Source organism: Trichoderma camerunense (genome assembly GCF_050948025.1).
Source record: "Trichoderma camerunense strain CBS 138272 chromosome Unknown V8C40scaffold_5, whole genome shotgun sequence".
Taxonomy (NCBI): Eukaryota; Fungi; Ascomycota; class Sordariomycetes; order Hypocreales; family Hypocreaceae; genus Trichoderma; species Trichoderma camerunense.
This window is the reverse complement of record NW_028145365.1, coordinates 1,077,150-1,100,728: the sequence shown is the minus strand read 5'-3', so window position 1 is coordinate 1,100,728 and position 23,579 is coordinate 1,077,150. Positions and strand designations below refer to the sequence as shown.

The window sequence follows — 23,579 nt, the reverse complement described above, 5'->3', positions numbered from 1 at the left end:
ACGGCTTACTCAGTCGCGCCTCACCTTTCTCTTCTCCCCTTCCTCCGCCCTCTTGGACAGCCTCAGCTTCCCTCGTTCACATCCACCAACATCGGAACATCGTCTTCGATACGTGGCATTGCAACCCAATTTCCATCGTCTCTATCTGTTCTCTGTACCGGCATCTCATCTGCCCGGTCGTTTGGGATTTTTCTTCATCCTACTCATCTTTGTCTCTTCTTTCTTCTCCCTTCAGACGCGCCCAACTCGTTAGCGCTTCTCGCAACTCAACAAGGCTTTTTTCCGAATTTTCAAACAAACGCTTTCCATCAACCAATTCCAAAATGTCCCACGAGGAAGATCTCATTGACTACTCCGATGAGGAGATTGGCGCCAACGAGACCGCCGCCGCCTCCAACGGAAAGAAGGGAGAGGCCGCCTCCGGTAACAATGTCGACAAGAAGGGCAGTTACGTTGGCATCCACTCCACTGGATTCCGTGACTTCTTGCTGAAGCCCGAGCTTCTGCGCGCTATCGGCGACTGCGGTTTCGAGCATCCTTCGGAGGGTCAGTCCTGAAATTCTAACACCGTCCTAAGTCATCTACACAATCATATATTGCTTCCCTTTTTTCCTTGAAAGCAAGCGTCCGTCCATCTCGCAAGCAAGACAAACAAGAAAGAAAAGAAAGAAAAGAAAAGAGGAAACATACATCGATCCAAATAATGGTTGGCTCTGTAGCCGACTACCACGGCCATCATCGTTGCATACGTGATGGCTGCAATGGCATGGCAAAGACTCTCCAAAGGCTCAAGTTTTGTGCCATCCACAATCACAAGCAGATGCCGCAACTCGCAAAGATCCCTCGAGTCTGCCGGTATGAACTGCATGGACAGGTGTCATTTGTCCCTCGAATTCACTCGGGGAACAATGACTGCTAAAAAAGGCTTTGGAGATAGTCAAGCCAAGTTCGAGGGGGGAGAGAAGAAAAAATCATTTCTTGTCATTGCGTGTCCTGGACACGTGCGGATGATAACCAACTGGGATCACAATGGCTTCAAGAACCCATCTCGCCATGTTGGCATGAGAGAGAAAGTCGATCCCAGTTCAGGTTGCAATTTTTACACACTTGGAAAAAATCATGTTCATGCTGCGACGATGGACGGACCTTTTGACGCACATTACCCATCGTTCGTTGCTACTTGATTACATTAAAAGTCTAACATCCTCGCGATCGACAGTCCAACAAACATGTATTCCTCAAGCTCTTCTCGGAGGAGACATCATCTGCCAGGCCAAGTCTGGTCTGGGAAAGACTGCCGTCTTTGTCCTGGCCACGCTTCAGCAAGTCGAGCCCGTCAACGGCGAGGTCTCGGTTGTCGTCATGTGCCACACTCGTGAGCTGGCTTACCAGATCCGAGACGAGTACAACCGATTCAGCAAGTATATGCCCGACATCAAGACCGGTGTCTTTTACGGCGGTACTCCCATCAAGAACGACGTCGAGACTCTCAAGAGCAAGGACACTTGCCCTCACATCATTGTCGGCACCCCCGGTCGTCTTAAGGCTCTCGTCCGTGACAAGGCCCTTCGCCTTGGAAGCGTGCGTATCTTCGTCCTTGACGAGTGCGACAAGATGCTCGATCAACCTGGTGAGTGCGGCATTCTATTCTACCCAATTTTGAGATGGCGCCTTTCTTTTTTCTAACACCAAAAAAGACATGCGCACCGACGTGCAGGATGTGTTCCGCGCCACTCCTCAGCAGAAGCAGGTCATGATGTTCTCGGCCACCCTCTCCGAGGCCATCAAGCCCATCTGCCGCAAGTTCATGCAAAACCCCACAGAGCACTATGTCGATGAAGACACTAAGCTCACTCTGCACGGTCTGCAGCAGTACTACATCAAGCTGGAGGAGCGCGAGAAGAACCGAAAGCTGAATGAGCTTCTTGATGATCTTCAGTTTAACCAGGTCATCATTTTCGTCAAGAGCACCGTCCGTGCTACCGAACTGGACAAGCTCCTTCGAGAGTGCAACTTCCCATCCATTGCCGTGCACTCTGGAGTCAGCCAGGAAGAGCGGTAAGTTGATAACAATGTCTTTAACGGGGTTTGGGCGAGAATACAGTTGCTGATTATATAATTACAGTATCCGCCGCTACAAGGAGTTCAAGGAGTTCAAGAAGCGCATCTGCGTCGCCACTGATGTCTTCGGACGTGGTATCGACATTGAGCGAATCAACTTGGCCATCAACTACGATCTGTCCAACGATGCCAGCTCCTACCTCCACCGTGTCGGTCGTGCCGGTCGTTTCGGTACCAAGGGTCTTGCCATCTCCTTTGTGAGCTCTGAGCAGGACCAGGAGGTTCTCAAGGAGATTGAGAAGCGATTCGAAGTCGCCCTTCCGTAAGCAGCCCTCCAAACACGGCGGTATGAAGATTAATGTGCTAACTTCTGATCTTACAGCGAGTTCCCCAAGGAGGGTGTTGATGCCAGCACTTACATGGCGTCTTAGAGGACGGCTCGTGATTTTACTCTAACGCCTCCTGTACTATTTTTTTGTGCGCGTCGAGACTTGACAGGAGCAAGTGGCAGAGAATTCATCCGCTTACGTCGTCGGATGTCAGAAAATTTGGGGGAATAGTCAGACTTGCTTATACTATTACGTAGCTTATTTTATCGGGAGCCAAAGGGAATGGTAGGCTGAAACGCCGTGGTTTACAAGGTCAATGAAATGGATTTGCACAAACCAATACGTGGCCAGTTGTGCCAGTAGCGGAGTGACAACATGATGAGTGTCGATGCGTGATGAGTTATTCGCCCAATACTCTGTGCCTTGGCGGTTGTTGAATCCAGTGGAATTCGGAGGCAAAGCGCGTAGCGACCAGGAGAGGCAGATGCTAGAATGTTCCTCTTACCAGGGAGTCATTTCTCGGTCAGCTCTCACGATCCTTGTCGGCCTTCAGCTTGTCGGCTGTCATCCGGTCACATGGCAGCGGCTGCCTACAATAGCGGCAAAGCAAAGATGGAGCGAGGGGTGATTTGGCGCCACAGCTTCGCCACCCCGGTAACCTCCGATCGTGGCCGCTCTCGCAACAGTCGTTCATTTTGCGTGCTCGTGATTGATATCGACCTGGTTTGCGGGCCACAAATTGTGATTTCAAATTGTAAAATTAACCAAGCAGGTGAACGTGCGGCTGTAGCAGAATCGAGAAGTTGACAAGGTGGCATCAAGTTGTGGCAATTAATAGTAGTCATTGATGGTTACCGCATCCCGGTGATGGCGGAGGCGGCCGCCGTCAGGCTGTTAGCTAGCTCTGCTCCTCAGTCAGCCTCTCTTGACTTACCCTGGATAGAGATGGACAACAAAGCAAAGGTCGAGAAACCGATATCAAGACATTCGGTGCGGCCATTGCCACGCTTTCGTTTTCGTATTTCACGTCACATGAGCTTTGATGATATCAACATGCGGTGAAGTACCTTCTACGTGTCCCGCCACCATTGAATGACTGGGACAGAGCACGCATCATTTAGTTGGTTTGTTGGAGTTTGGCTGGCCGAATAGCCAACCATGATTTCGCCGGTAACCACACGCTGGCCCTGCTTTGGCATGCAAAAATAGCTGCCAGTTGTCTCACCAGACCAATAGAAAATCATAGACAGAAAGAGACTCAGTTATTTGTAATAAGCTCACTTTGTCCAGCTGCTCCCAAGCGCACTGTCACCGACATGTCTCTTGATGCCTTACCAGGGGACTCCACTGCCTGACTAGATGGGTTGACTCAGTATTCATGACATCGGCATCGCGTTTCTTATTAGACGGTATCACAAGAATGCCCTTGCGGCTCTGTACTACTCAAAGCAATGACCGAGCTGGATCACGAAAAGGCATATTCGCTTCCGACTTCGGGCAGAATCGTCCCTGTGGCGCATGAGGCAATATTAGCTGAAGTTGCCGAAATCAATGCGACAATATGCTGAGTCATGCATTTGGGCTCGCCAGGATCGTCGGAGCTCACGAAATTGGGCTGCGACCGAGTCTTAGGCAGATCCGCCCGCTCGGAAGAGCTCTGGCGCCCTAGCACCTGCTAGGTAGCTCCAGATATTGCGCTCGCTGTTCGGGAAATGGGCCAATGTACTCCGTACTGCCAGCAATGCCTCTTCACCGCCAAGACAAGTACTGATGAACATCCGGCGAGATGAGGATGACAGGCCGTGTCTCAGGGCCGTGTCCACGGCATGACCGCATGGGCTGCCCCGAGGGCTAGACGAAAGGCCACAGACAACGCGTAGCACGGCTCCAGCAACTGACGGTAAGAAGTGGAAACTTCCAGAGGCCAGGCTCTTGGATTTGCTTGATACACCCACGGTACTCAACCCTCGGATGATCCTGCCGCTTATTCATTGTCTCAATTTTCGGGAATCCAAGTTTTCCGATGCGACATCTTGTTGACATATCTCCAGCATGGCGGACGACACGACCATGCTCATCATCTGTCGGGCAATCGGCCCAACATGCCCTGGGGAAATACATGAAATCTTCTCGTTAGGACCCGCCGCTGTGCGCCGATACTCCTACTCTGTAGATAAGAACCCCTCTCTGGTGAATCCTCTCATCAGACATCCGAGTGAGCAATCTTGCGGAAAGGGCTCATGCTTGACAAAATCGACAACCCGTGAACCGAAGCACTCCACTCCTAGGCATAGCTCACTGGCTGGCTGATTTGACTCACTACTCCATACTTGGCATATCTCCCTGGGCCAGATAGTATTAGCAAGAGCAGCTTTAGATGCCAAGTAGTGTTCTATGTAGTGTGCTTGTGGTCTTAGTCATTGGGGCCCAATCAATGCTTTCGCGTGCCCAGAGAAGGGCATCACCGCCAAAACTCAGGTGAGCGGTAAAGAGCATGGCATAACCTTGCATTGGAGAGAGACGTGTCTGAGGATGATTGAAAGAGCGGCAGCCATCCCGAGAGTACAGTAGTTTGCGCGGAAGCCAAGGTCGACATTTCCGGTGCCGCGATATAGTATCTGCCTCTTTGGTTGACTGGTCAGGCCTGTGGATTCAATGCAGCATGGAAAGCAAGCCGTGCCGTCGTCGTAGGCAAGCCACAAGCCTTGCTTTGCCTCGAGCAGGCGGGCAATCACGTTTGCGAAACTGATACGGAGTCCTCCCGCCCTCTTCTCCGCCTCATTACCTCGCCTTCCCCTCACGCACTCATGCAAGGCGCATGCAGTAGAAATGGACGAACAAGTAGACATTGTGGGGGAGACCCGCATGACGTGAAACCTGTGGAAATTATGACGCTCGCGCATGTCTCATGCAAGCCGCGTACCTTTTCCGTTACAGCCGCTGTTTGCTTGGGCCACCAAGGTACACAGCTCGCAACGAATAGGATCAATGCCAGTCGATGGCCAATTTCATCGCAAGACGTGTCGAGTTGACCCCTCATGCTGCTGGACGGGCTAGCCATGCGAGTTGTACATGAGAGAGCTGCAGCATTTACAGCTGATTTCTCCTGCTAATAGTACATAGGCTTTGACGGCTCGACCTTTGCAAACGATCTTTTGCAGTGCTCCTAGATGATGATCCAAGGCAGAGTGCACGTAGGTTGGTTTGTGTCTCCAACTGAAATCGCTGTCCGTTAACTTATAATTCTTGCATAGCAGGCTTGATATCCCTAGATATTTGAGCCTTCAACAAACAGCTGGCACAAAAAGGGGCTGTGACTTTAGCAACTTAGGTTGATGCGTGGAAAGCAAAGATGATTGCTCCGTAGCGCACACACCACAAAGGCGCGGAAACAGCCAGTACAGTACTTCATGTGTACTCAATATGAGTAACGGCGGCAGAAAAGAAGGCGGCAAGATTCAATTTGCCGCCTCGCTTGCTGCTTGGGGCGACGAATGCTGGAGTGCAAAATGCAGATCATTCTAGACTTGCCACATCCAAGACGATCACAGTATGCAGCTGTATCCTCAGTTCCTCACCAAATACCACATAGCACTGTAAAGACAGTATGTTGTACTTTGCATCTGGTTGGCCTCCGCAGAAGGCCCCCAAAAATTCAACATGGGTGACAGGGGAGCTCCTCACTGATCAGCCACGCAATCTCGGGCGAAGCAGCGCCGTGATCATCCTAGTGGTGCAACACCAAGCTGCAGGTGTGCAACTGGTCGATACTGAGAGTGTATAGTTCAAGAATGATAGGGCGCTTGATAGTGCAGGGGGAAAGGGGGAGTAACAGCAGTTTGCATTGTTGACCCGTTAGCAATGGCTGTTATTTCCCATGTCTTTCTTTTCTTTTTGTGTCCTGTCAAGCTGCACGCGCGTGTGGGAAAGCCTGTCAAGTCCGACTAAGACGACGCGGCGCCGACGGCTGGGTGATAGCCTGGTAGTAATCTAATAGGGATGGGACATATCCTGTGCGTAAATTCACAACAGCCTGGTTCAAGCGAATTGTTCCTCTGGTATCTTCTCATTGCCTCTTCCTTGGTAAGACCGCAATACCGGGCAGACCAAGGGACGGAATATCTAGTATCATTGCAGAGTATGGACAAAGCAGCCATTTTCTCCTCCCATTCATTGTATGACCAGACAACGCGTGGTTTGTCACATGCCACAGCGGCTAGGAAAAGGAGCTAGGTGCTTGATGGCGGCAAGTGTTCCAAGTGGTTTGGATGGCCTGTTTCAGGAGTTGGATGAGATGACATAAAACAGAGATTCCAAGTTCGAGGAGCTGGCTTCCGACGGTACTACTGCAGCCAAAGTGAGAACCCGATGCTGTGGAAGGAAAACGCGCAGTTTGCTGTATCCATTTTTACACATGGCCATGTTCGTCTTTGGCCAGAGTGGCTGATGAGGATCGTTCCTCCATCACGAACCACCATGCACGACATTTTTGGAGTGCCGGAGCAGGCCCGCCCGAAAGCAACGAGCACACAACCAAAGGCAGTGTGGTGCATTCCTCCTTAGTTCGTAAGGATTCGAGGGAATCTGTCATTGAATCCTGGTTCGCTAGTACAGAGTCGTACTAGCCCGCTTTCCGCAGCAAAAAGCAGCCTGGCACAAACCCACTCCTCGAAGTGCATTGCCAATCAACCTCGCATCCACTGTCTTCAAAAATAGAGACGGAAAGAGGCTCATCGCCTCGGCGCTTTTGGATCGTTGAACGATGGCTCAGCGGCAGTGCGTCTGTTGGTAGCGTCTACCCAGCTGGCCGGGATTGCGTCTTCGAAAAGGGCCTTGGACAGTGGCGGAGGTGCTCGCAAATGATAGACTGAGACTTGCTTGCTGTTAGTACGGGTGTTGCTTTGCAACTAGCACCTCCTAGGTAGCACTACAGGCACAAGCAACCTCATGTTTGTCCCAGCTTGAGACCTTTTTCTGCCTCTGTGGGTGGTGTGACTGGGAAGCAGACGAGACGAGACGAGAGCCTTGCAAGCATTCCTGCTGCCACCACCTCGTCCGTCCATACACAAGCAAGGGTTTGGAGTAATAGCGCTGGATGCCTTGAGGTCCCTTGACAGCGGCCAGACCGCCTTTGCCCCAACGGCCAGAAAGGGACTCGCCCACTGCAACCCCCTGTCCACGAGGCAAAGAGCCAAAAATTGCGTTGTCTGATTTCGGTGGAGGCTTTGCGCGACGAAAACTGGAGCGGCCGGAGCGGACGGAGTACAAGGACGAGCCGCAGCAGTACCTGGGCAGTACGAATCGCGGTATTGCTCCGGGACTCTCAGATCAGGCACCCACCGAATAAACGCGCGGCGCGGAATACTTGCCTGGTACTGATGAGGGCACATCTGGTCGAGCAACGAGTACCAGTGCTCGTACCTGTCTGTTCTCGTGCCTGTACTCGTACAACGCAGCATCGAGAGAGCATCGTATTAGTAGTGACCTTCCAGGTACCGCCGCTAGCTTGTGTGCGAGCAGGGCCGCATCCCCTCGTCTACTCCGTAGATTGGACATGAAATGCTGTGCTTCCCTCATGTGATCACAAAGCATGATCAAAGGGCAATATTCTGTAAAGCAAGAGAAGAATACGACATGATGGCTTGGTATGGGGTTTCGTATGGGAGACGATACGAGAGAGGCAAAAAGAAAGCCTTTGTTGAGCACCTCCTTCTCCGTCATCAGAGGTAACATGGCGTGCGTATCGCATCTCCAAATGGCGGCAGGTGGCTGCGATCCCCCTCCTCCCCTCCTTCCAGAAGTGCCAAGTACCGCGTCTGTACTCCGTGCTCCGTGCTTCTGTGTGCAATCGTATTTGGCTGTGTGCGAAAATTGCCTAGTAGGGACGGCACACTGAGAGCAATAAGCAGAAACAGCGGCAGCACTGAGTCAGCAATCTCGCCTCCCGCCACCACGATTAGTGGCAGCATTAGGTGCCTTGATTGTTATTGAGGTTACGAAGTGCATAGCTAGTTGTTGACGGCCCGTGGAAGAGGCAGCACAGCACCAAGGAGCGAGCTGAGACCGGGGGACGGGAGAGCTCGACTTTCATTTCTCGCCTGTCTCTCTGCTTTTTGTCTCACTTGTTCGGATAGGCCTACATGTTCAAAGTACATACGGAGCACTGAAGGGAGGGAGCGGTTCGGGTAACTCGCACCTCCCCTAGTGGCTGCCTGTCGCTCATTACCTCATTGCCTCACCACTTGATAAGTTTTCGGGGCCCGTGCGCTGGCCTTGGCAGCAGTTGGAAGTGGCAGGAACAAGAGCAGGCGCAGGTCAGTCAGTCGCAACAAGCAGGAAGAAGCAGCAAAAAATGGCAGAGGCAGAGGCAGGAGCACAGCAGCCTGGCACGAAAACAGAAACAAGCTGCGGCCAGGGATAAGCCGCCCAAGGCCTGACGCTAGGCCCAAGGCGATGAGGCCACCAAGCCACCAAAGACGCACACACGCAGGCATTTTGCAATGGGCAGGGAGTGATTGGGCCAGTGGGATGAGTACCTGTGTTTGCCTCCAAGCTGAGAATATCTGATCAAATCCCCATCTTACTGTAGCTACTGTAGCTGTGCACACAGAGATGTACAGAAGCAGCAAGCGCAAAAGGGACAGCTGCCTTTTACACGCCGTAGACGCTCAAGCTGCTGCTATAACGCAAGGACGAGCGAGCGAGACACCCGCGCGACACTTTGGATGATAAGAATACAGTGACTCTTTGCGGATGCTGTGGAGGCGGAATCTGCGCCAGGTGTGCTGGCTGGGCCACTGGAGCGTCCGAGCCTGGCAGCCATTCGCCAGCCACAAGAGGGGAGAATGAGGGGCGGGGCTGGCCTGGAGAACACTGGGCCAATCACAGCGCGCCAGGCCGCAGATTGAAGAAGCAGCGGACGAGCCAGCCGGTCGATGGTTGTTGCCCTTTTTTGCAGCGCCTCTCAAAGTTCCCGCGCAGCAGACAGACAGGTACCTGTCGCGGTACAGCTGGACCCGCGCAGTGCATCACAAGCACGCAGAAGCACGCAGGAGCACGCAGCAGCTGCGCACTAGAGGTACACGTTGTGGTACACGTCGAGGTACACGTCGAGGTACACGTCGAGGGACTCGAGGAGCGCTAGAAACTGCCAGTACAGACAGACAGTGCTAGACTTGAACCTTTCCTACCTTAGTGCCGGAACCAGGCTAAACTAAGAAAAATGGAAATTCCAGGTTACCGCTGTGGTGCGGTACATGTAATAATGCATGTACCAGAGGTACCTTACGAACTCGATCCCCCTTGCGCGTGTACTCTCGTACTCCCGCACTTTGGTGTCTCGTCGTCCCGCCGCCCCCGGTCGCATTTCCTGACTGGCTGGCGCTGCTTCAGTCTGACTCTGGCCATTCTGCTGCCATTCAAAACTATGCCACGACCCCCATGGCCGTCATCGATTCTGCTCTTCTTCCCCCATCGAACGTCGCGATGAAGTTCGGTACCGCATTGTAAGCTCGCCAGCGACTCTCGAAGTCTGCTCTGGTGCCTCTCTACTCTACGGCGCATTTTCGTTTCATTTAATACTGGGAATCTCTTCTTTTTTGTTTCCTTTTCCTATCCTCACGTCCCGTCTGTTCTTTTAGCCGTTTCCTTTACCTTGTCTTGTGCACTTTTCGCATTTCATCCCCCCGTTGTACCTGGACAACACCGCAATACTCACACTCAAACTCACGGCTCCATCGCATCTTCTGGCTTTTTCTCTCCCCCCCCCCCAGCCAACACAGTCACCACCGGTCTCAGCCCTGCTGACCTGGAAAAAGAGGGAAAAGAAAGAAAAAGAAAGAACAAAAGAGGACAGCTGTGCATTGCTGCCTGTGCTCTTTTGACCGCTCTCTCACCCGGCTCATAGCCATTTTCTGTGTCCTTGTTTTTTTAAATCACTCGACTCCTTTGTTTTTTTTTTTGGTGGGCGAATCGACTCACTCGGCCTCGCCACTTGTCTGCTCAGTTGACGAGCGCCTGTGGCCCCGGCTCTCCAGGCGCTGTCTCACTCACTGTCACTGCCTAGCCTTAGCTGCTCGGGCGCTGTGCTCCGAAATCGCCAGTGTGCGGCCACCTGCCCGGTCCAGTCGCCACCTCAGCGCGAAGAGTCACACAGCCGGCGCTTTGTATCCACTCTCTACCTAACCTCGCTATTACGCTACACATAGCACCAGGCTGTCACCTCGCCGCCTTGCATCAGCCCCCCGAGACTTCAGGCCACGCTGTGAAGAGTCACATCTCACTCGTCGCGATAAATACGCTGCACGCTGCCCTGACAGCCTCCTTCAGCCCGTACCTGCATATCCATCTCGATGATCCCTGGCCTCGACTCATCCCTGTAACCGCTGCCCGTCGCGTCGCCAAACCCGAAAGCCAGCCAGTCTCTTACACTCACCACTCACCCTCGCCCTCACAGCCACAACGCCTTCGTCATAGCATCAACAACCGACTCCAACCGTCTCGTCACCCGATGATAGACTTGCTCTAAGAGTCTCATCAACCCCAACCCACAACTAGCCGCCAGAGCATTGGTTTCGCGATGCCTCTTGCAACCTACAAACTTTCTCCAGTCGCCGTCTCAGCTTCGTCCACCGGTCTGCTTGTTCGTGAAAAGTCGACTCCCCTTCTTATCTAGAAGGCCCTCTTCTCTTCATCTCGAACACGGTTCTACCAGCAGTTGCATTCAACCATCATCGGATGCTATTGCTGTAGAGCTAAAAGCAACACGACTCGGTAACGCTCGAAACTGTCACAATCTTCCGGTTGACTTAGCCTTGACGGCGACTGGAAACGTTCACGCTGGCTTGAACACTCAAGCCTTACACCTTTACACTACCTCCTCCCATCACAGCTCGTCAAAATGACGTTCGAAACTACAATCTCACCCTCTTATGACCCTTTGAGTCAATACGCCCCCTATAACTCATCTATATCCTCTTCGGCTTCGGCCTCTGCCTCCTCCGTGTGGTCTGGATCCGATACTACCTCCCAAACCTCGGACGATGCCTCTGGCTCTATCTCATCCGACAGCGACTCATGCCACTCATACTTTTCCTCTCAGGAATCCTCTACATCGACTCGTCGACCTGATCTTACTAAACAGCGCCAACAGCAACAACAGGCTGTCCCTGTTGAGTTGCGTCAAAACCCTAGACGCACCGCTGCGGCTGCTGGTGGCGCGGGATGCCCCCCACCATCACTTGTTCGGCAGTCGGACCGCAAAGTAAACTTCGTCGATAGCCTTGTTGGTACGTGCCTCTCACTGACACAGCTCTTAAAGCCAAGACCCCCTTGCTTAGCCTTTACCTCTGCAGACTCGTCGACCCAAATTGTTGAAGCCATCTGGCCTCTCTCTTCCGCTCCGTGCCGCCCGGAGCCCGGCAACAGGACCGTGCTGCCGCTGCGCACCTTTATCCAAGAGACGCTCCGGCGCTCGCGCACTAGCTACTCGACCCTGCAAGTCGCGCTGTACTATCTCATCCTCATCAAGCCTCACGTTCCCAAGCGTAGCTTTACTGTGGAGCAGTACGAGGATCGGTTCGCTGACCGAGCGCTTCAGTGCGGCCGGCGCATGTTCCTCGCGGCCCTGATCCTTGCTTCCAAGTATCTTCAGGACCGCAACTACTCTGCACGTGCCTGGAGCAAGATCTCTGGCCTCAACGTCCAGGAGATCAACCAGAACGAGGTCGCCTTTCTCCTTGCTGTCAACTGGAAGCTCCACATCACTGATGAGGTTTTCCGACGATGGACCGAAATTGTTCTCAAGCATACTCCTCCCCCACCCCCGCCGTCTCCTGGTGCCGTCTCACAGACTTTGGCTCAGCAAACATCGGAGTGGAAGCAGGTTATCCTGAGACTGAACCCGGACCTGACCAACATCGAGGGCCTCATTCCCGCCCTCCGCATGCCTGCGAGATCCAGCGATCTCTGCGCTTTATCACCTCGTAGTATTCTTAACCTCCCCACGGAGCAGCGCCGTGTGCCCACCCTGGCTTCCACTACAGCCGAGGAAGAGACTTGCGATCCCAAGTTTCTCAGCAAGTACCTGCCTGCTCCGTTGGAGCCTACCCTCACGATGGCCTATTCGGCTACTCCCGGCCGACTGGCCCCTGCATTGGGTCTTCTTCCGACCCCGCGTCTGACGCCGCAATCCAGTGGTATCTGTACTCCTGCAGTGAGTGCTGCATCACACCTCCTCGGAAAAAGCAACGCAATGTGCCTGGCCATGGCTCAAGCTGGCAGCGTCAGCACCGCTCAGCACCTGGAGCGCTTTCCCGCCGCCCTGTCGACATCCCCCCAGAACTACTGCCCTGCTCGTCGTTCTTCTCTTGCCAATTCAATCTCGACCATGTCCTCTCCCGAATCGATGGTTTCGGATCTTTCACACACCTCTCGCTCGTCCTCTGTTTCGTCTGCCTCATCTTTTGCTAGCGCGACCCTCAACAACTCGTTGACGGCTCAGTCGCGATTCCGATCGATGAAGGCGATGAATGAGAGATCGTACTTGAGGTCGACAGTCCCCACCGTTTCAGAGAGCTACGAAGAGTATGGTTTCACGTCGTCTCCCGAATCGTACACCGGCCCGGTTGCGAAGATTGGGAGCCTCGCTCTGGAAACCCCCCTGGCAAGACAGCAACGCGAGCTGGAAGGAATGTCTCGGGATCCCGACTCGGATGCCGCACGCACTCTCCAGCATCTACACAGCCAGAGCATCCGCGGTGTTGACTTCAAGCCCACGGCGCCCATCGCGGCCAAGGCTGGCATCAAGCGCAGCAGAACCGCATCAGTGGATCAGCCCCTGCAGGATCACGTACGGGAGATGCTATACCCCCACGGCGCTGGGAGCGCTCCTTGGCCCATTACTCGCTCGCGAGGACTTGACGGAACGGAGCCCTACTTGCAGGTACCCGTTCGCCCCAGCCCAGGAGAAACGAGAAAGAGGCTTTGTTGCTCCGCTCAAGCGGCCAGTGGCTACCAGGCAGCAACGAGCGCATTTCGCCCACGAGAGCCAAGCTTTTGGGGCATCCTTAACTGAAATTTACCCGGGGCGTTTATTTACACTGTCAAACTTTTTATACGCGAATTATCATCGCCATCAATCTAATGCTGTTCTACCATGGATCGGTCTGGCTGTAATTTACCGATTCCGCCCTTCGTTTCTCTCTATTTGCTGCAATTTACTTTTTCCCTTTGTCAGAAGACTTTTAACGGTTTTTATATGGATGGCGCTCGAAGGGGAGGCCAGGGGGCGTCTCGTTGACAACAGAGCTTTTGATACCGCACACCTTGGGCAGAGGGCACGTTTCTGCAAGTTAACATAAACCACCGGGCATGGTATTGTCCAAAGGCAACGGTTTCGCCTTGGAAAAAAAAGTGCGTTTAATCTTTTTTACTGTTTCTTCATCCAGAAACAAGGGAAATTACATACGGATGGCTACAACAACGACGGTGATGAAAGATATCCTGTAAAGTGTGGAAGAAAGCAATTTAAAGGTTTTTGCCCAGCAGTTGAGGGGCCGGAGGCTGTTTGTGTGTGTTTTACTTGTACGACTAGAAGCTTTTGATTTCCTTTGCGACCTTCGACTTTTTTTTTTCTTGCTCTATCTATCTTGGCGACAGCCAAATCCCCATTTGCTTGGATCCTATCCTCCTGTTCGAAGAGAGGATGGAGGAGAGCGAATGGGAAAGAATTCAAACATGATTACGAGCAGCTTTTGGGCTTGAGCCCTTTTCTCCAAATATGATGTGATAATTGAGTGACCCGAATTGATATTACCTGAATCATTAAAGCACCTCTGAACTGCCAATAAGTGCACTTCCAGCTACCCAGGTACCAGTAGCTACCTCCTACCAGGGAAAACGATCCATCGTCCAAGTACACAGATGTATGCATAGCCGGAGTGCGAGATTCCGGCCCTAACCATTATACAGTGCAGCCTTGATGGACTCTCTGCTTACGAGTACTCCTCAGCAGCCTAACAGAGGGTGAGAGAGGGGATCAAGGGGGGCCACCACACAAGATTCCCAGTGCGCGAAAATCGTCTGGCTTGCGTGAGTGAAACCGCCCACCGAGTGAGTCATGGGCTGTCGTCCCGACATGGGGCCCTAAAATTTGCTCCTCCCAGCTTTTTCTGAGGCCGGGAGCTTGCCTGATTGGGTAAGCGGTGGCGACTTGAGGGAGGGTTGTCTGTGCTCCAATTTACATGTGCACTGTGGCTTGTCCAAGGCTTGAGCGTAGGGTATGGTTACAAGTAGCTGTAAATCGCGGTTCTACGGAAGCGAGCTGGTGGTGGCTGTCCTAATCCAACTCGCCGAAAGAGGAGATTTTCTTGATACACACACGGTGGAGCCCTCACAAGCCAGGCTGGTTGGCTGGTCAAGATCCTACAACGAGAGAGAGAGGCTGGCAGCGGGTAATGATATCGCCTGTTTATTCACGCCGACACGCAGCTGTAAGGTGCGAAGGGCGTGAAGAAACTACGACAAGCTGCCGTGCATCAGGAAATGTATATGTCGCGACTCGTGTGCGGGTGGAGTTGACTTGCTCTCCGATGTCCCCCTCATGGCCGATATGAGGGTATAAATGAGCTGCTCACGTACATGTCCCCTCGTGGCTGCAGCTGCTTTGAAGAGCCATACGTGTTGCTATGTAAATGGCCTTGTTGCTATCGAATCGTCATTGATCGCCGCCTTTTGGCTCGTATCTCGAGAGAGGAGAATCTGTCAATGTAGTTTGGATTAAAAGTCATACATCATCAATCTGGTAAATAAACTCGAGTGCTTGATAGCCACCCTGTGGTAACATTATTTGGGACAAATGAGAAACCATCTTTCCTCCCTTACCCATTTGCACACACACTCGCACACAGAGACCTAAATAAAACGAAAGAGAAAGACAGCATGTAGCTGAAGTGGTACTGCCGATGGGGGCCGCTGCATGATTCAGCCTTTCCGAGAATGACAGTTGTGGACGTGGACCAACCATGGCGGGCTAAATAAAGCTCGAACTTCCCGTGTGGTTGGTTCGCCTGTTTATGCGTCAGGCTTGTCCAAAGCCAAGGAGAACGCGCTGTTCTCATTCCGACAAACGTGAGCCGGTAAAAAAAGAGAAGGATGCTGGCCAGCATAATTACTTGGTAGTGCGTGGGCTTGGCCAGGCGTATGATTGACCGGATACTGAGGGGGCCGTCCCCTTCAGCCGGCTTGCTTGCTCGCTTTGCGCAACTCCAATGGTCGTTGCAGTCGTGTACCCGTTTGATGGGGAATGCTGTTGTGTAACCACCCTTAAGGCTCACCTGATCATGAGTTGATATTGATGCGTTGATGCGTTGATGCTGCAGCATGCAGTAGGAGACTCCCATGTCTCCAAAACTTCTTTCCTAGCCTTCATACTTGGCCGAGAAATAAGGACCCCTTCACGAAGGCCTAGTCTGCATGGGGGAGGAAGAGCATAGCCGGCAAAATTGTTGATATGCCTCGCTCCCCCATCATCATCCTGCTCTACTATGGTTGGTTGTCATACATTTGAAACCTGCAGTGATGCCTTGCCAGCGCATGCTTTGAAAGCTTGGATGCTTATCGGCAGTGGCGCTAATAAGATGAGGAAGGGGTGAAGAGAGAGAGAGCCTAGATGTCGGACCGTCTAACTAGAAGATTCTCGGGCATGTGCACTGAGAGGAAAAAGGCGCTTCGAACTCGTCGTAATAGATCTCTAGTCTGGTGCGGATCGCCTCCCCATTGGATTCGACGTTCCAGGTTGACAATCTCCTTCCTCACAACGTCCGAGGGTAGGCCGTCAAACACCCAGGTGCGATAGAGGCAGTTGATGGCCAGCAGATTGGGCACCTCGGCATTAAGCATGGAGTTGCGGATCAGCTCGATCTTGATTTCCCAAGGAGGCTGGGTGAAGAGCTTTCCGCAAGTCATGTAACCACCGCGACAAAGCCAAAAGAGCTGCCGCTGCATCTCGTCATCCCATGGGCCGACAATGAGTCTATCAGGAATACGTGTCAGGGGGTGTATATCTTGCGAAAACCAATGAACGCCTCTAGCGGCAAAGGCTGGCCATTTGACGGCTTGCTGGTAATCTGCTTCGAAGCATTCTCGAGCATTAAAGTGACAGAACCCCCCGGCATAGTCATGGCCAACCTGATCAGCTTTATCAATCCAAAAAGCGCCGTGTTGATAGTAGCGCCCTCGCCCATGATTCTCAAACCAGGTCTGCTGCGCTTGCAATATCAGATCTATGGTGATCCAAGGTTGATTAAGCACTTGAGACTGTATGCATACATGGGCTGAGTTAGCAATTGCGCTATCATGACCAAGCTGCTTTGTAGTGTACCCGAAAGCTGCCATGGGAAAGAGAGACATTGACGAACCTGAAATACGGGATCTCCACAGCAAGGGACATGTTGGGCATCTTCTAACCAAGGTCCATGGACAATCGCAGGGTTGGTCGGAATACCGAACCATTGGTCCCACGTCTCATGAAACGCCCAGATGAAGAGGCGCACCAGAGTAGCCCGTCCCGAAAGCTTCATGCCAATGAAGTTGCTCACCTGGGGCAGACTGAGATTGGCGCTGTAAAGGAGGATTTTCTCGAGGATTTCCCCCGGGAGGGAGTCGAGCGTGCTCCGGGGTCGCGTCGCTCGGGCGGCCATGACGGAGGACAATGACTTCCTAGTCCGTAGGGCCTTTGCGGGCGGCTGCTCTTGTAATGCTCGAGGTCGGTTCGTGGCAGGCGTTTTGCGCTTGCCTCTGGTGTGAACCTTGGTGAGCTCCATGATGAGAGACTACTTGTACTTGAAACAGTCGACCATTTGACGTTGGAAATGCCCGGTCAGCTCCAGCAATCGTTTGCAATCGATGAGAGGCACGGTCTGGGGATCGGCCGGTGTCTGGGGGAGAAATGCCAGGCAATTTAAGGTGGAGCCAGAGTCCCTCGCGGCTCGACTACCGAGAGCTCTTGTCTTGTTGCGGTAAGTCGTGGCCAAGACGGCGGTGAATAAACTTCAGCCGAAGGATTCCCCCAACGTCAGGCTGAGGATTTTGTGCAAATGCTGGTGGCGCTGCACCAGAAAAACGAGTGCATCTGCTGGGATAATAAATAGTTGCTGGACGAGAGCCCAAGGGCGCTCGGCTGGGGGGGATTTAGCTCCATGGACAGCCTGAGGAGCCTTTCCGTCTCCCTACCTTATGCAGCAGAGCATGTGAAGGCTGGTCTCAGAAGATGACGTCGTCGAGGGTTGCAATTGGGTAAAAGCTGCAAAGAGGCGGCTGGGCATTGTCTGTGAAATGACAAAGGTGAATACATATTGAGACAGACTGAAGACAAGACGGGAAGACGATGTTGATGTTGGAGATGGAATTGAAGTTGTGACCAACGCTGTAGAAATTGGAAGTACCCCATTATTCCTGTAGCTTGTCACTTGAGGCGTTCCTGCGTGCTTCCTTCCGCATGGACTGGACGTGCGCTGGCGGGCAGGAACCAACCAGGCGGGTAGGGACAGTGGTGGTCCGTGCGCATTGATTGCGATAGCGAGGTAAATTTTGGACAGACCCTCATTGACGGCTTGATACTGAGTTACCTACTGTAATAACGACCGAAGAATTTGCGTAGGCATCGTCGGTTTTATTTGTATTGTGCCATACCGTTGATTTTATGGTGTCTTTTTATTTTTAATATCTGTTGATATTGCTTTCTGCTCTCTCGTCCACAAGCGCCCAACAGTTCTGTTGATACACGCCATCGATCAAACACCAAATCCGAAATCGAAATCGAAAGTGTCCATGTTGATGCTCGTTTGCCCCCGCGCCATTCCATAGCGATGCAGTCAGCGGCATTGCGGTCGCCAGTACCATCGCGGAGTCTCTTGCGATTCTTGCGCTCGCAGACCGACATCCCGTTCTTCGGCTACAGCTGCGCTCATGGATGCCCGAGTCGAGTGACAACCGCAGCCTCCGGGCAGCGAGTTGCCAGAGCGCATTCGACCAAGACTGGCTCCAATGCGCCCGTCGTTTTTACTGATCTTGAAGCCTCCATCTTCAGCTCGGAATCGCTACAAGTTGGAAAAATACTCAAAAGGGCTTGCGCGCGAACTTTGAAGAGGAAGTCCTTCTGCACATCGGCGACTGCGTACCAGAAAGCGTCTAATGCGAACGGCGACTCGGCTCCCACTTGGCAAGAGAGATTATGGGGCATTGGGGTACGGGGAGGTGCCAAAGCCCTCAAACCGGACGATCTGCCTTCTCGCGACGATATGGAGCATGGCTCGTCCATGTTCACCAACCGCCGAATCCTGTCTGCTAAGGCGGCGCTGGAGCCGCGGCTGCGATGCACAGAGGTCGATGAGAATGGCAGGGTGATTCTCATGGACGGCGAGTTCAAGAAATCGGAGCTCATTGCAAAGGTATGATGACTTGCGCTCTGCCAAGCAGAGAAGCACCCGTGGCGACAACGACGGTATACTAACCATGAGGATGTGCATTTACAGTACGGCTTACTGCCCCGCGATCTTCGTAAAATCGACTCGTCCAACCTCCCACACATACTCGTTCGTCCTTCGGCTATTCTACTCAACCTACTACATCTCAGAGTCCTGATCAAGCGTGACCGCGTGCTTCTATTCGACGTCTACGGCTCCAAGACGTCTTATCCGCAGTCTGCTTTTATGTACGACCTCCAAGGCAAGCTACAACAGAAGCCCCCTCCTGGTGTACCGGGGCTACCCTACGAATTTCGAGCTCTCGAGGCTGTGTTGACTTCGGTCACGTCCGAGCTCGAAGCAGATTTCGAGTCGGTCCGCGAGCCGGTCATGCACGTCCTCAGCGAGCTTGAGGACGACATTGACCGGCAGAAGCTGCGCCAGCTGCTGATTCTGTCGAAGCGAGTCAGCACATTTGAACAAAAGGCCAAGTTGGTGCGGGACGCCATTGAAGAACTTCTGGAGGCGGACGATGACCTGGCAGCCATGTACCTGACGGAAAAGGTGCACGACTTGTATCGAAGCACCGACGACCATACAGAAGTTGAGATGCTGCTCGAGTCGTATCATAAGCTCGCGGATGAAATTGTGCAAGAGGCCAGCAACTTGGTGTCTGGTATCCGGAATACAGAGGACCTGTGAGTTTTCTTTTTCTTCTAATGTACACAACCACCATTGCCGCAAAGATTCTAACACCTGCAACAGCGTACGAGCTATTCTCGATGCCAACCGCAACGCCATCATGCTCTTGGAACTCAAATTTAGCATTGGAACGCTGGGCTTGGCAATGGGCACCTTCATCGCTGGGCTTTATGGTGCCAATTTGGAAAATTTCATCGAAGAAACGAACTGGGGCTTCGGCGCCGTCACGGCTACATCGATAGTCTTTTCTCTGCTTGTCTGCTGGTATGGACTGGTCAGGCTGCGCAGGATCCAGCGTATCAAGATGGCAGGTGATGAGCGGCCTCGACTATCTCGCGGTCACTCATACTACGACGACGGCGCTGCCCTTGGCATTCTGGATGCGAGGAACAGGGAGCTGTTGCTGCGAGCTCACATGCAACGAGCACTCAACAACAAGAAGCGATGGTGGTTCTCACGATGAAGCATGAACATGTATGATACACAAGAAAGAGAAGAAAAACAAGGGACGTCCGGCGGCAGCTTACTAACATATATCCCCCCTCCCCCCTTTATTCTCCCCCTAGTATGGCATATAGATGGCGTTGCGGGCGGACTTGAGGATTTCACATGTAAACTTTTGGCTCAACTCGCTCGCTCCCTTTCTTTAATTATTCTAGAATACGATTCACGATTTTTTTCTATTTGGGCGGACTGGTCTTTGGCTATCTCATCTCTTGGTTTGGGATTTGGAAACGGCGGGCTGATGGTTGTATTACAAGAGGATGCCACCCCATGTACGATAGACGCATGCAGCAAGCAACGCATACAGCATACTGTACAGGTACAGCAAGCATGCAGCAAGCATGCAGCATTCACCGCCCAGAGATTCGTGTGCTCTGCTCGAATGGACGAATTGCCGGCAAATGCACTCGATTAAAATACGACACCGCCTCTGCAGGCATCAGGCAACCTGCCGGCCGTGGGCCAATCGCGGCGGTATGCGGGCGCGGGCACAGAAGACGGTGAGCAGCGTGTGCCTGAGAAGACGGTGGGTGAAGCTGCGGGCGGTATCGAAACAGAGGATGGAATTGGCGGAGAGATGGGCTTGGAGCATGTGAGAGAGAAGGGGAAAAGGGGAGCGTTAGGGAGGATTACATGCAGAGAATGTGAAGCATCTAGAGTCTAGAAGGCTGGGCATGTGAATGAAGCGCTGGATGGGCTGAGAGACGACTGAGTACGTACCTGCACTGGAGATGGATTGGGAGCTGATTGACGTCATGGAAAGGACCCTTTTTAGGTACCTAGAATCAGGTACCTCTGGAGTGATTACGGCGTGACCCAAAGCACCGGAAATGTAAATCTAGATACCGCACAGAAGCATCATGAAATGGCCGCGATCGTCTCCAACACGAACATGCTTCGCTCCCACAAGGCGGCACACGAGGGAGGGAAAATCAAGATTCCCTAGGACCAGGGTTGGTGCATACGTCAAGGGTCCACCGGGGAACTAGCAGCTGTAACTGTACTGTACACACTCCGTACCTTGTCAGAATGGTGAGGCGGACGGGACGCCTTACCGCAACAAGAGGGCGAGTGCGCTATTGGACGGATACTTGCAGTGAATAGTGAATGTCGGTGCAGCTCCCCGGAGGATAATGGCCGGGGGGAGGATAAGAAGATTCGAAGACAAGAATATGAATTGTGGTGATGATTTCAGCGTTGAGTAATGCTGTACTTTGGTACCTACCTACTGAATCTAGTAGTGCGCCAAAAGGGGAAATACGAAACCGTTGCATCGCGATGGATGGTGGTCATGATGATGCCGTGACAGAGCAAAAATCATCTTGACGTCATGGAAGCCCTTTGTTTCTTCTCCCGGATTGCTCTTCTCGGGACGTGAAGCAACGTTGAGCTAACGGCATTCCATTTTAGCGTTTTTCTTGGGTGTTGTTTTTTTGGCGTAACATCGACACAACAGGCATGGATTGTCGACCCAGAAACGGCCCGGGCTGATATGACGAAAGGACAAGAAAATGATGCGCCCATCCAACCATCCAGACACGATTGCGGAAGGGGGGCAAAGAGCGGACAGTAAGTGGGTACTGAATGAAGTTTACAGTAGAACCGGTGAGCGGCAGGAGATGCAGGAGGAGCCAGGGATGGGCGTCCAAAGTGCCTTGTTCCATGGCTGCAAACATGTTGTTGGTACAGTGATGGAGGTGTGAAAGAGGTACTTGGCAGTGGATGCCTTGCTAATGCGCGTATCTATGTGGTGCCTTTCGTAATGTATCTTTTTTAGATGGAGTGTAAGTTTTTGGGTGTGTGTGGTTCTTGCGGGAAGTTTTGGGTGCAGGGATTGTTTGCGGCCCCCGGGCTTCGTGTATAAGAGAAGCACGATCGCCACCTCTCTTTCGTCTCCTCTCTATTATTCATTCCCACTCAACAAACAAACACTGACGATTAGTCGACTATTCTCTACAAGACAACTTTACGAAAACATTTTGTCATCTCTTGACTTTGAACCTTACCAAAACACTACTGCTCTGCGACATCGCGTCCTACACAACGCTCTCCTACTACATCCACAACCACATCAACACACAACCACCGTCTTTATCAACTCATAAACACTTTTCACAATGGGTGCCGTCGTATCTTGTGTAAGTACCTTCCATCCATTCATGTACCCAGACATGGCAAGCCAAAAAATGGACCCACATCTAACAACATCACCAAACAGTTCGAGGCCATCTTCCGAACCATCGGCAGTGTCATCATGGCAATTATATCTGGTATTGGCGCCATGCTCACCGCTATAATAAATGGCATCGTTGCTTTCTTTGGTATAATCATCTCTTGCTTGACATGCGGTCGCTCTGGAGGCAACAGACGATACAGGCATCGTGGAATGCGAGGCTCAAGAATGCGGAGCACCGTATAAGGGATGACTGAAGTTGGAGCCTCTGAGAGGAAGAGAGGAAGAATGGAGCATGAAAACAGAAGGACAGTGCCTTAAAGCATTGTCTTGAATCATGGCGAAAACTCCTGGTGCTCTGCTTCACGAACCGGTTATGAATCACGACATGACACAAAACACACACACCCCCAACGAGCAAAGCAGGACGGCTTCTTTGCAGCGTGGAACGACGAATCACACTTTTCCTTGCTTCTATGTACGATTATTGTTGGACTCTTTGAGATACCTGGACCTTTTAGTCGCCCTCGAGCGGTACATCTTTGTTTCTTTCCTTTGTCTGCTGTATTACTACATTATCAGATAGTCTGAATAATTGACACTGTAACCGATATCTTCTCACTGTTTCTTTCACAATGTTGCTTACTATGGACTAAATCAAAGGAAAATACTATCCAGCACCTCGAGTTGAATATCCACAACCTCAGCGACTGCGCGAGGTACTAGTGTTAGAATACCTTCGTAGTTATCCGGCAAGTCATGAGTATCTGGCTCTTCCACAATATGCTCTTATCACTTGGGTACGTTCAGCTACTATCAGTATTTGATTCTAGAATCTGTTACTACTAATATTTTATTCTAGTATCTGCTACTATCGCTGCCTTTTGTTAGTATCCGCTACTATAGATATATTTGGGAACAATTATCCAGCACCCCAAATTCGTTATCTAACAACCCAAATTTTAGATATGTCTTTTTTATATGGCCTTTCCATAATATGCGAAGTATCTTGGGGTGTTGGAAAACGAAGTTGGGGTGCTGGATAATTGTTCTCATATATTTACATCGGACACCAACGAAGACGCCCCTGCGGACACTGTTCCAGAGCAGCCGATGAGAATGCCAACCAACACCGAGGTTCCGCCAGGAGGCAGCCCCAGCTCCCATCACGCTTCGAAAGCGACCCAAGTTGGCTCCTGCTGCCTCTCGGGCGCAGAAGATTGAGAGCAAAAACAAGGGTCGCCTTAAAAAGGCAAAGGCACGACGGGAACGTACCCGTCCTTTCACTGTCGACCACCTCTGGTGCACAAAATGCTGCGAACGAGGACAGGACCAAGAGTTTAGCTG

General features: G+C 52.2%; 6 protein-coding genes across 6 annotated transcripts; 4 read left to right on the top strand and 2 right to left on the bottom strand.

The window, feature by feature from the left end:
* Window positions 1-55: 55 nt before the first annotated feature.
* V8C40DRAFT_239155 (ATP-dependent RNA helicase SUB2) lies at window positions 56-2,758 on the top strand. The gene is made up of 5 exons (XM_083214587.1): window positions 56-546; window positions 1,220-1,630; window positions 1,698-2,058; window positions 2,126-2,383; window positions 2,444-2,758. Exons 1-5 carry the CDS (start codon window positions 324-326, stop codon window positions 2,490-2,492), a joined length of 1,302 nt encoding a protein of 433 aa, XP_083075598.1. The 5' UTR covers window positions 56-323; the 3' UTR covers window positions 2,493-2,758.
* Window positions 2,759-5,955: 3,197 nt separating this feature from the next.
* On the top strand, window positions 5,956-6,245 carry V8C40DRAFT_239145 (uncharacterized protein). Its single transcript, XM_083214586.1, has one exon. The coding sequence runs from the start codon at window positions 5,998-6,000 to the stop codon at window positions 6,172-6,174; it is 177 nt and encodes a 58-aa protein (XP_083075597.1). The 5' UTR covers window positions 5,956-5,997; the 3' UTR covers window positions 6,175-6,245.
* An 805-nt stretch (window positions 6,246-7,050) lies between these two features.
* Window positions 7,051-7,943, bottom strand: V8C40DRAFT_175539 (uncharacterized protein). The gene is made up of 2 exons (XM_083211667.1): window positions 7,335-7,943; window positions 7,051-7,263 (listed from the first exon to the last, which is right to left on the bottom strand). Exons 1-2 carry the CDS (start codon window positions 7,847-7,849, stop codon window positions 7,158-7,160), a joined length of 621 nt encoding a protein of 206 aa, XP_083075596.1. The 5' UTR covers window positions 7,850-7,943; the 3' UTR covers window positions 7,051-7,157.
* A 2,717-nt stretch (window positions 7,944-10,660) lies between these two features.
* On the top strand, window positions 10,661-13,797 carry V8C40DRAFT_175461 (cyclin family protein). Its single transcript, XM_083211666.1, has 2 exons — window positions 10,661-11,677; window positions 11,744-13,797. Exons 1-2 carry the CDS (start codon window positions 11,290-11,292, stop codon window positions 13,462-13,464), a joined length of 2,109 nt encoding a protein of 702 aa, XP_083075595.1. The 5' UTR covers window positions 10,661-11,289; the 3' UTR covers window positions 13,465-13,797.
* A 2,125-nt stretch (window positions 13,798-15,922) lies between these two features.
* On the bottom strand, window positions 15,923-17,414 carry V8C40DRAFT_175429 (uncharacterized protein). Its single transcript, XM_083211665.1, has 2 exons — window positions 16,808-17,414; window positions 15,923-16,706 (listed from the first exon to the last, which is right to left on the bottom strand). The coding sequence occupies exons 1-2, from the start codon at window positions 17,210-17,212 to the stop codon at window positions 16,056-16,058; spliced, it is 1,056 nt and encodes a 351-aa protein (XP_083075594.1). The 5' UTR covers window positions 17,213-17,414; the 3' UTR covers window positions 15,923-16,055.
* A 592-nt stretch (window positions 17,415-18,006) lies between these two features.
* V8C40DRAFT_175411 (CorA family magnesium transporter) lies at window positions 18,007-20,209 on the top strand. Its single transcript, XM_083211664.1, has 3 exons — window positions 18,007-18,838; window positions 18,923-19,551; window positions 19,619-20,209. Exons 1-3 carry the CDS (start codon window positions 18,257-18,259, stop codon window positions 20,016-20,018), a joined length of 1,611 nt encoding a protein of 536 aa, XP_083075593.1. The 5' UTR covers window positions 18,007-18,256; the 3' UTR covers window positions 20,019-20,209.
* Window positions 20,210-23,579: the final 3,370 nt, after the last annotated feature.

Coding starts and splice junctions, on each gene's coding strand:
- V8C40DRAFT_175461 (XM_083211666.1), top strand. CDS start 11,290: ATGACGTTCGAAACTACAATCTCACCCTCTTATGACCCTTTGAGTCAA. Junction 11,678..11,743: donor CTTCGTCGATAGCCTTGTTG/GTACGTGCCTCT, acceptor TTACCTCTGCAG/ACTCGTCGACCCAAATTGTT.
- V8C40DRAFT_175429 (XM_083211665.1), bottom strand. CDS start 17,212: ATGGAGCTCACCAAGGTTCACACCAGAGGCAAGCGCAAAACGCCTGCC. Junction 16,707..16,807: donor GTGGAGATCCCGTATTTCAG/GTTCGTCAATGT, acceptor GTATGCATACAG/TCTCAAGTGCTTAATCAACC.
- V8C40DRAFT_175411 (XM_083211664.1), top strand. CDS start 18,257: ATGCAGTCAGCGGCATTGCGGTCGCCAGTACCATCGCGGAGTCTCTTG. Junction 18,839..18,922: donor AATCGGAGCTCATTGCAAAG/GTATGATGACTT, acceptor GTGCATTTACAG/TACGGCTTACTGCCCCGCGA. Junction 19,552..19,618: donor ATCCGGAATACAGAGGACCT/GTGAGTTTTCTT, acceptor CACCTGCAACAG/CGTACGAGCTATTCTCGATG.
- V8C40DRAFT_239145 (XM_083214586.1), top strand. CDS start 5,998: ATGTTGTACTTTGCATCTGGTTGGCCTCCGCAGAAGGCCCCCAAAAAT.
- V8C40DRAFT_239155 (XM_083214587.1), top strand. CDS start 324: ATGTCCCACGAGGAAGATCTCATTGACTACTCCGATGAGGAGATTGGC. Junction 547..1,219: donor TTTCGAGCATCCTTCGGAGG/GTCAGTCCTGAA, acceptor CGCGATCGACAG/TCCAACAAACATGTATTCCT. Junction 1,631..1,697: donor CAAGATGCTCGATCAACCTG/GTGAGTGCGGCA, acceptor ACACCAAAAAAG/ACATGCGCACCGACGTGCAG.
- V8C40DRAFT_175539 (XM_083211667.1), bottom strand. CDS start 7,849: ATGCTGCGTTGTACGAGTACAGGCACGAGAACAGACAGGTACGAGCAC. Junction 7,264..7,334: donor CAAGCTGGGACAAACATGAG/GTTGCTTGTGCC, acceptor ACAGCAAGCAAG/TCTCAGTCTATCATTTGCGA.